We start from the raw sequence: 16,366 nt of genomic DNA, 5'->3' as shown, positions 1-16,366 counted from the left end.
ACATATAATTAGTTATCCTATCATCTTTTATTTTGTTGAATAAACAAAATAATTATGGGTCTTAGTTATTTTGCTGAAGAACTTGCTTGTTCAGTGTTAGCATATCAAAGTGTTGAGGATGTCTTGAATGAGTGAATAGTTTTTCCCTTTTATGTAGTTAATATGAGTTGTGTAAATTTTGTCCTTGATGGAGTAATGCTCCATGATGATAACTTAGTTGTGTTTAATTTATAAATTTCTATTGGCATAATATTTTTTGTGGACTTGTTGGTGTAGGCTCTGTCCAAAGAATAACATTAACTAACACATATTAGGGAAATTTTTGCAACATCTCCCTTGTAACGAGCTTAAAATTTGAATATATAAAAAATATGAGTTGCTTACCATGCATATGAAAACATTCACACCGAATAGATGTAGAAGTATTATAGTGCCATCTTAACTTAAAATAGGTAACATCAGACACAATCTATGACTGCCATACATATGGTCTTACCCAAAACCTACATATTCGAATGTAAAACATCTTATGAGAGCATGCAAGTATATCTAATAATAGTCACAACACAATACAAGAAAATGGAATATTATTTGTGTGATTGCTTAAAATTAAGGTCCTAAAATGTATGTATAACAACTTGGTATCATAGGGGCGTTCCCTCTGAGTTGATATTGGACATGCACTGCTTCCTGCTTGAGAATACAGGGACAATAACGAGTAAGGTGTCAGTTAGTAAGAATCATACATAAGAATATGATACATATAAGTAAAGAAAGCTTGTAGTACTAATACTAGAAGAATAGAGGTCTTCTAGTTCTCTAACAAGCTATCAATTTTGATCTATGAATAAGCAATAAAGTACAAGTTCAGTGTAAACATGTATACAGTGACAATCTAACTCTGTGCAATAGAGTGCAAGTTTACGTAAAGGATTTGCATGATGAGGACAATGCCCCTCCCAAGTGTGTACTTTAGGTCAACATATGATATAACATCCCTCGAAATATGCGAGTGACCAATGTGAATATGTTTACAAAATGCATCATTGTAATGCCACTTAAATGCTTGGCTAATGTTATAGGTCGTAAGGGTTAACCCATGTCTTATCAGGGTATGCATTTCATATATAACTAATTCATACAAGTCCCTCCTATGACAACACCTACTATAACACCAAGTTAGTTGAAACTTGAATAGGACTGTAAACGAGCTAAGTCGAGTTGAGTTTGTTGAGCCAAGCCAAGTCGAGCCTAAATTGAACCAAGCTGTTGAAATAGTTATTCAAGCTTGGCTTGGTTTCTTTTTTATGAGCTTGAGCTTGATTCATTTAGATGTTATTGAACTCTCAATTCAAGCTTGTTAGATTGATTGAAATTTTTATATTTTTAAGCTTGTTTAGTTGGTTAGTGAGCTTTATAAGTTTGTCTGTTCATTTTGAGAGTTTCTTTATTTATTTACTATATTGATAAGAGATTTATTGATGAATATAGTTCACAAATTTTTTTCTTGAATATTGTTCACAAATATTTTTCACGAACAATTCACAATATTTGTTTATGATATTAAAGAGCTGAATGTATATGTGTTCAAACTTGTTCATTTAGTTTAACGAGCTGTTCCAAGTTTGTTTATTTAATTGACCTTGTGTATATTGAAAGAACATAAACAAACTCTTATCAAGCCGAACACCAAGCGTGCTCATTTACAATCCTAAACTTAAAGGATCTTTGAGTCATCCACACCCTTCCTTCACACTGTTGAACCCAAATGGACCACCAAATTAGCATTGGGCAACACATATAATTAAATACATTTAACTACACAGTCAAGAGGGCTTACCACGTTCCAAAAGAAAGTAATTTTTTTTCACCTAACAACACCTCATCCTGATTAAAGGTTTTGCCCTAAAATAAAACAAACCATTAATACCAATCAATCTCAATGAAAATTCCACTTTCTAAACAAATTTACACCCTCCAAGATGTTCCTAAAGCAAAAATTCTATAGAACAACAAGTAGTTCAGGTTTATACTAACCCAAATTCTCAGCCAATCACGTCTCACAAATAATCTCTTTTTCTGCCGTCAATCTGCACAACAATATCTCTGCAAACCCTTTTTTGTGTTGCAGCTGCCTACTAATGAAGAGAGTGGGAAGGAGAAATCAAGGGGAAGAACTAGGGTTTGGCTATAAGACCTAGAGAGGGGTAGAGATCTTTACCTTAGAGAAGGAAAGGAAGAAGAAGCAGAGGGGAGATGATGGTATTGATGTTAGGATTTGGTGAAAGGGAAAGCCAAACACTTCTATCTCACTTGTGTGTGCATGAGGGAGAAGGAAGAGTTGACCCAACTCTTTAAAATACGCCAAACTGAATTTTAAAGCTACAATCACTTTGTGTCCAACCAAAATAGATGTTGATTCAATAATGACTTGACTATACAATCTCCAAATCAAACCAAACTAGAGGCATATAAAAGATGACTCAAAAGCCAAATTTTTGAACCAGCACAAGCTCAAAATTTCATGTATGACACACAAATTTAAATTCGTAAGCAGTTTAAAATCTCTTAACATATCTTAATAAATATCAATTAATTATTGAAGTAAAATGAATAATTAACTATTAGATGAATGAAAAATTTAGAAATATTACATTTCTTGCCAACCCATTTATGCTACATGTGTTGTTTTTGTTCTTCATGCAATGATGTTTTACTTTGCCATTCAATTTCTTGTCTTCTACAAGGAACTAACTTCCTTGTTTTGTGCAATAGCTCCAAGAATTGCTGGAATATATGCCTGGACCTGACTTTCCTACTGGAGGAATAATTTTAGAAAATTTTGGGTAAAATTGTGTTAGAGTGTTTCCTCCATTTTTACTTTTTGGCACATGATTCATTATTTACTATTTGATTCTGTTGAGTGTTTTGTCCTATTTTATCTTTTGGCACAATGATTCATTTCTAGTATCTGACTCTTTTTCTTCTGCTAAAGGATCTTGGAAGCATATAGGACAGGACGAGGCCGCATAATGGTGAGAGGGAAGACTGATGTTGAAATACTTGATAACAAAGCCAAACGCAGTGCCATAATAATTAAGGAGGTGATTATATTATTTTTCTAATCTCTGTACTTGACATACTAAGCATTTTAGCTTATGTCTGTTCTTTTCTTTTTTTCTAGATTCCTTACCAGACAAATAAATCTGCTCTAGTTGAGAAAATTGCTGAACTTGTGGAGCATAAGGTAACTCTTTTTTCTCTCTGTCTGTTTGTGTTATTTCCTGAATAGTCAAGTCCATGTAAAACCATGTATAATGTTATTCTAGGATACCACTATATATTCTTTGCGGAGTTGCTAGGATAATTGCTCCCATCATTTGTATCTGGATGTGGCATAAATATTAGCATGCCTCTTTGCACATAACCTTGAACCAAATTCAGACTGTTTTGCTGATCTCCATTTCAGCTGTGTTGCTTAAGTTCTAAGAAATCATGTGATAGTCCAAGAATCAAGAATTGGGGATCAATGTTTGAAATTTCTTCTAAGGTTTTAGGATTTACAAATTCTATAATTTCTAAGTTTTTAAGAGTTTGTGATATTTCTTTAACATAAAACTAGAACTTTAAAAGTTTATTATAACCCAGAGGAGGTAAGTTGCATTTTTTTGAACAACTAGGTTGTATTAAGAGTCTATTAAAGGGGTTAGGATCTCTTGTATTAATTGTTGACAAATCAATAATATTATTTTTCCTCATTGTTTGTTGAGAGTTGAGGTTTGGGCAACACAATTGGTTTGTGGTACACCAATTAGCATCAATATCAGCCAAGAATTCCTGATTCGGGGTATTCAGTGTCGTCATCTATCATCCCCAATTGTCCCTTGTCCATTCACCGTCCACCATCACCAAATGCCAATTCATTCATCATCTTGTAGCTCTCTTTTATTGTTTCCTTTTCCCCATCCAATCCCCTTCAGCTCCGTCACTTTTTGATCCACCACATCACCTCAAATCTAACTAAAATCAAGCTTTTCTACACAATTACACCAAATCTGCAAAAATTCTCATGTCGGCCTGGAGTTCTGTCTCTGCTCGACAGAGACTTGTCCAGACCCTATCTAAAATGACTTCAGGGAAGAAAGGGTTTAGTGACAGACCCTATCTTGTATTTGATCCTCTCTAATGCTTTGCAAACAAGAGGTTGCCTAGACCCTTAGGATTCCATAGAAGGTTGATCTGTAGACTAAATCTCGTCTAAGTCTGTCTGTAAATCAAAACTTACAACACATAGGGGATAATCTCTGTATATTGAGTAAGACTCAAACCTTATAGTGACTTGGTAATGGATGACTTGCATCATCTCAATATAATTATTTTTTCTTTATATTTGAAAATTTACTTTTATCTATTTAATTGTCAATTTTAATTTATTCATTAAATTAATTTTTCTTATTCAATTTGCATTTCATTATTAACATTATATGTACCCTAGTTGAACCATCATCTATTGTTAAAAAAGAAAAGAAAAGAGAACATTAAAATTAATTTAGTGACATCCTTAATATCACGTTTCATCCTAGTGCACCATTCTTTTGTTTTAGAAGTATTATTCACACCAATAGTCTTAGATGAATATGTTGAGGCAAACCCTAAACTATTTTTAGAGATATAAATGGAAGTTGTAAAGGGCCTAAAATCAAAATGTACGACAAGCTTAAGAATCATGATAGCTATAACAAGCCATTCAAGTAGTTCTTCACACAATATAAGCCCATGAATAATATTCACATCATCCACCATCATATTCTTTTGAGCTTAGAGGATAAACCACTTGCCTGAAACTCATGACGAACTTGGACTTAAACATGACACCCTTGCTTTGATGGAATTGGACTACATTGAATGCTATTTTGACTTTATGACATGACCTTCATTGAATGCGTAGCAATTACCAATAAAAAATTTATCAGATCTGCTATTGAATTTTGGCAGTGTTTAGATTAGAATCACCATTATGTAATAGATGTTGGGCCCATCATATATTGGCATGAAATGAAAATATGTTCCACCAAATTTTAAAAGATGATTACTAATAAATTTGCAAACCCCAAATAATTTATCATTAGTGAATTGAAATTAAAGACATCATTCAAAGTCTTTAATTCATCCCCAATCAAAGAACTTTTAATTAAAATGAAAGAGTTGAACTCTCACACAGAGGTGCTGTTTAGATCTTCCTAGTAATTTGACTTTAAAGGACTCACCTAATGTCTTTGCTGTAGAAAAATTGTTCGACGACTTGACCTTTTGATGACATGGCCTTAAAGTGTCCCCTAAAAATATTTTCCTCGAATCTTTCTAGGAGACCTATGCGACCCTTTATCCAGGCTGGTTAAAGAAATCTCTAACAATCTCTTACTTGAGTTTTCTCAAGAGCCTACTAATGATCCTCTACTTAAACCTTGTATAGAGACCTTGACAACCCTTGAGTCTCCTTAAAAGCCCTCCAACAATTCTCAGATTAAAGCTCTAATGATTCCTTGATGATCTTTTACTCGAATCTCCTTAAGAGCCCTATAGTAATCCTCTACTTCTTCTAAAGTGCTCTTGATGACTTTAGATTAAGCTTCTAAATAGTCTTCTAGTGATTCTGCATTTGACTTAGTCTTCTAAAGTGTCCCCTATGAATTCTTGAATCTTTTGAAGACTTCCTCGATTATCGTTCACTTAAATATTTGCAAAGCCCATAGTTAATTTACATATTATTGTCCACTATTTAAATCATTATTGCCCACTCTAAATCTACGATTGTCACACTACCTTAAGGACTCGAAAGAAAAAGTACAAAAAAAATAAGGTGGAAAAAACTTGCTAAAATTAGTTATAACAATCCTAGTAAGATGTCTATTAGTATGTTTTAGTAATTTGTAAGTGTAAAACTTGTCACCATGTTGATTTGATTTCTTTGCCTACTTTCTATCAACCTAATTGAGGACTTTACTTTGCAAATAGGGACATTGATACTAGAAGAAAGATTGAGTAGAGAATTGATTATTATAAAACATATAATTATGCACCTTGTAGAGTGAAAGACAATGATCTATAGTACACATGCATTCATTAGCTCTAGAATTCTCTAAGAAAGTTCTATGCATTTACATTCATTATTATTGTGAAAATGATTGATTCTAATCCATCTATCTTTATTTAACTTACCAACTTATTTAAACATTAGTCACATTTTAAATTAGAGAATATGCTGAATTATTAGGGGGCATTTGAGTATCCACGTTTGCATGTTGACTTTTTTCATTGGGAAGCCACAAAGTTCAGGGAAAGATTGAACTATAGTGGGTCTATTGCACGCAGTCTTACCTTACATTACAAGAGGCTATTTTTGCGACTCGAATGCGTGACCACTAGCTCATGACCACTAGCTCACATGACAATAATCTTACCGTTGCGCTAAGGCTCCCCTTCTAGAGATTGATTTAGAAATCTTTTAAAGTTTTAGTCAAGAAGGTCTATAGATTTTAAATTTTCAAAGGTTCTATTTCTTGGTGATAAAACAAGGTATTCTAAAAAGTTTTTTATAGCTTAGTGATAAGTTTCACATGATTTGGTTGTATTATGATTTATAAAAGGGTTCCTATCTTCTGTATTAATTATCTTTGGGAACATAAATTTTCCTCCTTGTTCATCAAGAGGTGAGTTTTGGGTGGCATGATTAGTATTTTTGTATCACTATATATCACTATGCTAATTGCCAGGTCATTTGTATTGGAAGATTCATTTGTATCAAATGGAGTCCTCATGTGAATTATTTCAATGGAGATATTATTTATTCAAAGCCATGCGTGCTAAATTTAGTATTATCTGCTATTTTCTCCACATAGATTTATATAAATTGCATTTAAATTTGTAATTTTCCTCACATTATATTAAATGTAAATTACATTTTTCTTACCTACTGTCATGTATGTATACTTCCATCTCTTTTGATTATAATATTTTTTAAATGTAGATTGGTTGGCCAATCTATTCCATTTATATCTGATAAGTATTTTTGCAAATTTGGAAGTTCAATTTCAACCTGTTCAAGTTAGCATTATACCATTATGTTTTCTTTTATTTTTTGTTAGAACTTTCAAGGTTGAAGGTTAGAAAAGGAAACTAATTTATAGGAAATTTGGATACTGCTTGGTTTGACCTTTTTCATGCATTTTGTTTTATAGAAACAAAAATTAATTTTGGAAAATTTGTTTGGCAAATTGATTTCTTTGAATGAGATGAAGATAAAAAATTGGAAATGAAAAACCAAGCACAAGACGTGTGATATTTGGTTATCAACCAGCAAGAATGTGTTTTTTTTCAACTTCGTTATGAATTAGGTCAAATTAGAATATCTCCAGAATAATGTTTGAACTTTGAACTCTATGTTTTGCGTATAATCCCATACTTTGTGATGAGTGATGCAAGTGATGGTATAATGGAATTGTGCATTACAATGATTTAGATGGAAACTAAAAAATTTATTGTATAGTGCCTTCCATGAATATGTTCCATACTCTTGTGTATCATTAATTAAGAAAGAAACAAGCTTCAGGACCTCCATCTCCATTATTGTAAGTAATATCCAATGTCTAATTGTTGGGGAATACAATTTTTTTAATGTATACGAAGGGGAACTATATGGCAATGTGCTAAATAAAAAAAATTGTGTATGTTGGGGGTGGGTGACAATGACACGTGAAGGCAATTGGGTTCTGGTTGCAATTAAACAAAGACGTTTATAATTTTGTGGTGATAATAAATGCAGTACAACTTCTTTTTGTTCCATAATATCGAAAACAATGAAGGCAATTGGGTTCTGGGTGTAATTAAACAAAGACGTTTCTAATGTTGTGGTGATAATAAATGCAGTACAACTTCCTTTTATTCCATAATATGGAAAATAATGAAATAGAAGGGACTTTTTAATTGTTAGTGCTCAAATATTAATTATTGATGATGGATTTTGTAAAATATCTGATTCCAACAGTATGATATTTTTTAATAACAAAATTTGGTTGCCACTGTTACAGATGTGATTTAACATGGTTCACCTATTAGTTCAAATTAATTCAATTCAGCCCAATTTCAACTTAACGAAAAATGTGATGGTTTGTATTTTTTTTTGTCATTCATTCTTATTGACCATATTCAGTTAACTTAGTGTATAAAAGGAGGCAAGTACACACGAGATCATTCAACTACAAGGGGTGTACATGAATTGTTCCCCAACTTTATTTATTAAAAAATGGATCAATTTGCTCTTATGCAATGATTTATTTTTGTTGTATAAGTTCAGTCGAGAAATTGTTCAAACACTTGATATCCAAGTGTCTTTCCCATCCTTGTGCCATTTTACATATTCAACAAATATCTTTGCAAATATTTGGTCTCTTACTCCCTTTTATTGAGAAGCTGAGGTACAGTTTGTCTCTTTCAATTAATTATTTGATTTTAATAATAGATTTTAGCTGGTATATGTGATATTCGCGATGAAAGCGATCGCTCTGGAATGCGTATTATTATTGAGGTCAGTTTAGTGATAGCAGGTCTTCCTATTTGAACTTCTTTTGCAGTGGCTATTGAACTACCCTTACTGATATCATTTTTCCTTTAGCTGAAAAAGGGGTCAGATCCATCAATTGTTCTCAACCAACTTTATCAGCATACTACTCTTCAGTCTAGTTTTAGCTGCAACATGGTAGGGTGAGTATTATGCCTTTATTTATGATTCAATTTGTTGCATCTTGAAGTTATTTGTAAGAACCTTTCAGTATTGATATTCCAAAGACCTGGCAAATTATCCTTGAAGATCAATATAATTATGCAACCCTTTTTTGCTGGGTTAAGCTGTATATTTTAATATTAGCAGTTTGATATTAGACAATCAATATTTTGTATTAAATTATTTCAGTTGAAACACCATAAGTTATATATATATTGTTTCCACAGTAGTATTCTTCAGAATTTATAATATGTCAATTCAAGTCCTTCACCCTCATGTTCCTTTTTAATGATAATTGTGATACTGTTCCTATGGTTGTTGAGGTTTTGTTTGCTTGATTTTTGGCTGATAGTTTTTACTCACATGATCTGTCTGTTGCATCCTAGTAGTGGAATAAAATAATCTTCAAACTCATAATTAAAGTATTGAATTTGGTATTTGTCTACTTAAGAGAAACTCTTTTTTTTTTTTATAAGTAAAAGTTGTATACCATGTGTTAAAAATGTACAAAATGTGGCTTTAGGGGTTACTCATATCGATGAACTATTAGATCTGAGTAGTCGCCTAAAGACCTGTATACATGAAGCTACATCTCTTATGTATTCTTCCTACATCTAATTGTCCCTCGCCAAAAAATTATGATTTCGTGCCCTCCATACTTAGTGTATCACTGATGACAAGGCCAAGTGATGGGCTTTTGCCTTTGTTAATGTCCTACTGCCACAGTAGTGCTGGCCAAAAACTTTAAACATCCGGCGATATGTGAACATCTCCGGATGCTTGTGGAGCTAACCTCGGATCCTCCGCCATAGCTTTGCAATAGGGGAGCATTGGAAGAACAGATGCTTTTGTGTCTCAAGCGCCTGTCTACAAAAAGTGCATTATTGGTCTTCTTGATAATCCTATCTATTTCTGGTAGGAAGCCTTCACAGTGCCAACATCCAGAAAGTGACTACGTGACTCGACTGCAAATAAGTCTTCCACACCATCCGAGCTTACAACATCTTGGGACGAGGACATCTGTCTTCCACACCATTTGAGCACCACAACATCTTGGGACGAGGACATCTGTGACACCAAGTCATACGCTCTGTAGCTACCCCTCCATCTTGTGCAAACCAATCTCTTGTCTTTGCCTAATAATATCAGGTGATTCAGTATCCTCTAGGATGAGATCCCGTATCTGTAGAAAATGCTTGATCAGAGGGGAATCTGAATAGACTGTCTACTAGGGTTCAAAGATTTCTACGACTCAAGTAGGTGTGATGAACCCACTTGATCCAGAGTGTGTTCTCCTTCTCCTGAATCTGCCATAAAACCTTGTCTAGGAGAGCTAAGTTCCATATCCGTAAGTCTCTGAATCCCAAGCCTCTCTCATCCTTCGACCGACACATATCTGCCCAAGACACCGTGGGGTGCTTGGACATCCACATGAAGGCTCGATAGATACTGTAGATACGATTGATAATGCCCTGTAGTATCGAAAGGATGGACAAGCCAGAAGCACTCGATCCCCTAAAGCACCAAAGTGATGAGTTGTGTTTTGCTAGCATAAGACAGGGTTTCCTTCGGCCAAGCGTTGATCCGACGGATCAGAGAGTCAGTCAAAAGGCTATAGTCAGATAGTCGAAGATGCGTTGCAGCTAATGGAATCCCGAGGTATGTGAATGACATGACACCCTCCTGAAAACCTGTAATGGAAAGGAGCACTGCGTGTCGAATCATCCACTCAAGTTAGAAAAATGTTCGACTTCAGTCTATTAACTTGAAGTCCTGTTGCCTCCCTGAAAGTCTGTAGACTAGTGGTCAGTGTGCCAACTGATGCTGTACTTGAGAGAAACTCATTAGATGAACAAAGTGTTGTAAATATGAAAAGATACTTATTCCTCTATAATTTGCTTCAATATGAACAGATCTGGCAACTTCCTTCATTTTTTTTGGTTGCATACAAATTACTGATGAAAGATAATATAAATTCAGATTATAACTATTTCCATATTTTCTTCTTTTTTGTAGTTTAATGATGTTGTTTTCACAATTTTTCTGAGTATTGGACTAAAACAAATATCTTAGAACTTTCTCATTACGATGTTAGGTTTAAAGCTGCTAAGTAATTATTATTTGTAATATGGAAATGTTAGAATTTCTTTGTTTACTTTTTCCCAACTTAATACAATGCAGTATATATGTGATTAACTTTGAGTCAATTAAAGAATCTCTTATAATTACTCCTGTTTTCAGTTCTTTTTGACTTTTACTACGTTTGCATGTTAGACTTAATGTTATCTATATCACTCTTATCTATCTCCGTATATGAAGCTTCTTTGTCTTCATTGCTTCTTGTTGAACAGCACCTGCAAAATTGTCATGAATACCCCTTCCACCGACGTACAGTCACAACATATAGTTAAACCTGACTCCTTGTTGTTTTCATTCTTTTTTGTTTGTTTACTAGAACAATGGTAGGATTGGATTTGCTGAGTATAAACATTGTGAACAAATTTAAATTCAATCAAATGCTTGGTTCTATTCCTGCCTAGAAGTACACAGTTATTCATTGTAATAGTTGTGCATAGTCAAAGTCAGAGATCATGGTGATTCACTAGTTAAGGTGCTATCTCTGGGCCACGTTGACTTTTGGATGCAATTTCTCAAGTTTGAGCTGTATCCTTTTTATCTGTTATTGGCAATGAATTAATTTAATCCAATTTCCATGCTTGGTTCTGCTCCTGCTTAGAAGTACACAGTTTTTAATAGTTGTGCATAGTCAAAGTCAGAGATCATGGTGATTCACTAGTTAAGTTGCTATCTCTGGGCCATGTTGACTTTTGGATGCAATTTCTCAAGTTTGAGCTGTATCCTTTTTATCTATCATTGGCAGTGAATTAATTTAATCCAATTTCCATGCTTTTGTAAACTTTTCATTACTTGATCATGGAAGATTGCACCTTTCATTTTTTTTTGCCAGTGGCAAAATTGCTTTCTTTTTTTATGCTTTTGCTTTTGCATTTGCAGTATTCTTGATGCGCAGCCAAAGCTGATGGGCTTGAAGGAATTGCTTCAGGTATTAAATATTCCCAAATGACGTTTTTTAAACTGGTTTCTTTCAATAATTCTAAAATATTGCCATTACTAGTTTGTAGTTTCTATAAATTGATATGTTTAGGTTAGTTGTATGGAGTGCTATACTCTAACTTGGATTTCTTAGAACTAAGACAACATTCTCTTTTAAGACATTCCTCTTTAGGTTAGCATGGAGTGACATACCTTAAACTGTGAGATTGTTAGTACTAGTTTATAGGAATAGATGTGAATAGGTGATCTACCATGTTTGTTCTATTTATGGATGCATGAAGTGGATGATCCATACCATGATGGATTAGGAAAGGAGCATTATTGAGAGGACACCAAGAGTAGGATAAGCACATCTCATGATGCATTGGGAAAGGAGGGCTATTGAGAGGATGATAGGAGTTCATGGTTCAACAGATCAAGCATAGACTGAATTATAAGAATAAAGGTGAGTTGGTGATGTAAAATAGTAACTCTAGTTATAAAAGAATGAATAGAATGAACCAATCCATGAAGTATTGGTAAGGGAGGGTTATTGAGGGACAATAAGTATTGGTTTTATGTTTGGTAGATAAAGCATAAATGTAATTTATTTAATAGATAACACCCCTCGTAAAGGTAAATGGAAAAACCTGGACTATATATTCCTAAATGTCCAAATCAGGCTATTCTCGTTCTTATGGCCTAAAATACCTTTCATTTCACTTTTGAAAACAACTTGAAGTCTTTGAATCAAATGGTTCACTGAAGTAGTTTGCGAATAAAATTATTTTGAAAAAATAAAAAATAGGAGAGACATGCCTATTTAATTTTATAAGTAAATTTATTATTATAATTTTGAATTTTAAAAAATATAAATTTAGTTCAAATTTGGGCAAAACAGCATGAGTAAATAAAGGAATTCATTTTTTAAAAAATAGAGAGTAAATGCCAATAAATCTTTTTGAACTTTCTTTTAAAAAAACAAATTAACTTCTGTCAGTCAAGTTGTTTGTTGACAGCTTTACTGATTGCAATGAACCAAATTATTTCCAAAAATTTACAAATTTTTTCCTATTTAATCTAATTGATATCGTCACAAAAAAAAAAGAAAAAAATATATATTTTTCAAAATCAAGTTGTTTGTCCAATCAATTTCATAAAAATAAATTGATAAAATTTAACCATTATTAGTTTGATAATGTTTACCTATAAAATAAAATAGACATTAAATATTCATTTAAAATTATTTCATTTCATCAATTTCATTAAATGACCCATTTGTTTTAGAAAATAGTTCATTGTTTTTTAAAAATAGAAATTGGCAAAAATATTTAAGTTAATAGGTATTTAATTATTAAGTACAAGAAATAATTAATTTAGCTAATCTATTTAAAAATTATTTGATTTATATTTCTAAAGATGTTTAAAATAAATTTACTTATGAAATAAATGACATTTACCTTCTATTTTTTATTTTTTTCCAATATTTTTGTCACTCAAGCTGGGACCCAAACATGTTGATTCGATGAAATCAAGTTTCTCATCTTATTTGAACATTTTGAATTATAGGATTCAATTTAGGCATTCCTCATAATAAGGGGATCATTTGGGTAATTTCTTTATTTATTAAGACGACTATCAATAGACAGAAAAAACTAGGATTTGCTTATGCTTTTTTTATGAATTTTGTGTGGAGCAGTTCTTTAAGGCTACGTTTGGTAGGACGTAATATAATCACGCTTGTAATGTAATCAAGTTTGTAATGTAATGTAATGTAATGTAATCAAGATTACATTACTATGTTTGGTTGAAAAAATGCTGTAATCTTTGATTACAAGGATGATTACATTACAGTGTTTGATGTCCATTATTTTCAGTAAGGAACATAATGTTTATTATTATAAAATACCAATAATACCCTTCCATTATTTTTAATAAGAAACATAATTTTTATTATTATAAAATACCAATAATACGAATAATTTTATTATTAAAATTATTCAATATTTAGATATTTGATATTCAAAAATTATAAAAAAATTATATTTATTTAATTGTTCAAATCTCATACTGACATAGATATATTCGAATATATCAATACCTACAAGTTGAAACATTGTCCAAAGCAATATTCGAATATTTAATTGTTGCAAAACATGTTCTAGAACTTAAACATTGTCCAAAGAAATGTCACAAAACCCACAAGTTGTACTCCTCAAATCTGTCCACTCAATAATGTTTTTACCCATACTTCTTTCTCATCATCTAGTATAGTGAAGAAAATATCTGTAGTCTCACGGTCACAACCAATTTTTCTTATCGCTTTATGTCGCTCCAACATGCTAAGGCCATGTAAGTTTGTTAAAACCTCATTGACTTTCATTCTTTTTTCAGCGCCTTCATCATATTCCAATGCTTTACTCAATCAGTTACTTGCCTTGTTAAGTTCTTCTCCAAGAATAGTTGTCGTCTCTCTAATAACTTGAGACAAATCTTTAATGCTCTCGCTCTTTCTCCTTTTTGGCTTAGAACTCTCATCCTTTGATCCAAACATGAAATCTTGGTCATATGAAGCAAAATCCCCATCAACACCTATACTTTCATCATCATTTTCATTTGCAACTTTCTCTAATTCTTCCACAATATCAGCAGGAACTTGAGCATCTTTCCCAGATGCACGATCTCCACCCAAGATAATAGAAAGCTCCTCATAATAAGGCAATGACTTGTATCTAAACTGTTATGCATTTGGATGAGTCTATAATAAAAAAAATTATATTAGCAACTAAACAAGGAAAAAAAATAACAAAATTTAATAATAAATTAAATTACCTTAAGATATTCAACCCACACATCGTTTTCAGCTGTAAGACATTTTTTTCTGAGTCCCAACCAAAACCGCTACTACCAACTCCATACAACATGTCATGCACAACATTGTGGAGCTTTTGGAAAGTTCTTAACCTTGAGTCAATGTGTGGTTTTGCCTTAATTCCATGTCCAGGCAAGCTAACATCAAACATTTGTTTAGTTTTTGTCCATGCCCTGGCCTAAAACCTTTCTCATTCTTGTTCCTAAGCCCTCCGGCATTGTTTAATTGCATCAATGCTTCGATAAGTGCAGCATCTTCTTTATTAGACCTTTGGTGTTTGTTTTTTCCTGGTCTTCTTGAGTTGCAAGATTCTTCTGAAGGTTTAGAAGTCATGTCCACCTATCAAAGGTTGGCAGATTAAACATAATTACAAGAAGCTAAAACACAAAATTAAACACAATTACAAGAAGCATTGCAAACAAAAAACATTGCAAACACAATTACAAAATTCCACAAACTTTTCAATCTAAACAAAAAGTGGTGGATCTCTATTTCATTGCTTTGCAAGGATTCCACGCCAGTGTGGCAATTCATCTGGAAAAGGGAAGAATTCAGCCAAAGATACTTAGCAAGTAGGATTGTGACAAGTATGAATGCACCCAGAGACCTATCAACAAGCAACCAGAGCGCAACAACATCATTAAACATTTCTATTACAAATAAGAGTGCAACCATAGCAACATTTAACCATGCACCGCATCAACGACCAACACAAATACAAATATGGGAGCATTGACTGTGCAACCTACCTTGTGCCAACTACTTGGTAATGAGCGCATTAGGAATAATGGATTTCCGTGGTAACAAGCAAAGAGGTCCAAGATGCTACAAAAAGCATGTTGTAGTTACCATCATGCATAGCCCAATCACATTCTATCCTATAATCAGTGCTCAACATAATGTGAAAACAACTTGGGTATTTGTGATTCATGTCTGATGAACTGAAAATAGAATTCATAGTAAATAACAGACTGTAGGTCCTACCAATAAAAAAACCCATGCTAATATGGTCATCACGAAACATGACTATTCCAACAGCAAAGCACTAGCGTGATTAACCATATGTAAACGTGCCCTGATGAACAATTAAGACTTATCCTAATCCAACCATCTCAATGACTTTATCAGATCAGACACAATTCTAAACAAAATCCTGAGACAAGTTCACACCTAAACCATAAAACAAAATTTCCAACCATACTTTCTCCTTAAAACCCCCACCAAACTTGACCCCACCCTCCTCTAATTCCTATCCAATGAACCGATGGTTATATACACTAATCATGAACAAATAAATGCACAATAATTCCACATACAGGCATAAGCAACATCTAGACCTGACAACACAAACTATCAGCCACTCAAAAAACCACTGCATCTACATTGTGTCACTGTCATTATCATCAACCTTCCACCCTGCAACAGATTTGCACTTCGACAAAGTAAATCAAAACCATCAAAGTCCAACATTATCAAGCTGAATTCAGGCAATTTTTCATAAACTCTACTGTCTTAAAGCCAACAAAGCACCCCTAAGTTCTAAGAAGGCGCAAACAGGGTCCAGTGCAATCGGGAAAAAAGGGGATTGAGAGGGAGAAAGAGGAGGAGGTTACCTAAGCGGCAGAGCAGTAGCCGAGCAGGCGGCAGAGCAGCGACGACAG

General features: G+C 33.2%; 1 protein-coding gene across 1 annotated transcript in view; it reads left to right on the top strand.

Moving 5' to 3' along the window:
• LOC141848479 (DNA gyrase subunit A, chloroplastic/mitochondrial-like) overlaps window positions 1-16,366 on the top strand; it is a 51,275-nt gene that overhangs the window by 7,452 nt on the left and 27,457 nt on the right. The window contains exons 8-13 of the mRNA XM_074736511.1: window positions 2,776-2,846; window positions 2,996-3,104; window positions 3,185-3,247; window positions 8,519-8,584; window positions 8,672-8,760; window positions 11,795-11,843. Coding sequence (XP_074592612.1) covers window positions 2,776-2,846; window positions 2,996-3,104; window positions 3,185-3,247; window positions 8,519-8,584; window positions 8,672-8,760; window positions 11,795-11,843 — 447 coding nt within the window. The remainder of the gene's footprint in view (window positions 1-2,775; window positions 2,847-2,995; window positions 3,105-3,184; window positions 3,248-8,518; window positions 8,585-8,671; window positions 8,761-11,794; window positions 11,844-16,366) is intronic.

The sequence above is a fragment of the Curcuma longa genome, chromosome 17, assembly GCF_044706935.1.
Source record: "Curcuma longa cultivar G26 ecotype Majalengka, Jawa Barat chromosome 17, ITB_CL_G26_1.1, whole genome shotgun sequence".
Taxonomy (NCBI): domain Eukaryota; kingdom Viridiplantae; phylum Streptophyta; class Magnoliopsida; order Zingiberales; family Zingiberaceae; genus Curcuma; species Curcuma longa.
This window is presented reverse-complemented; position numbering and strand designations above follow the sequence as displayed.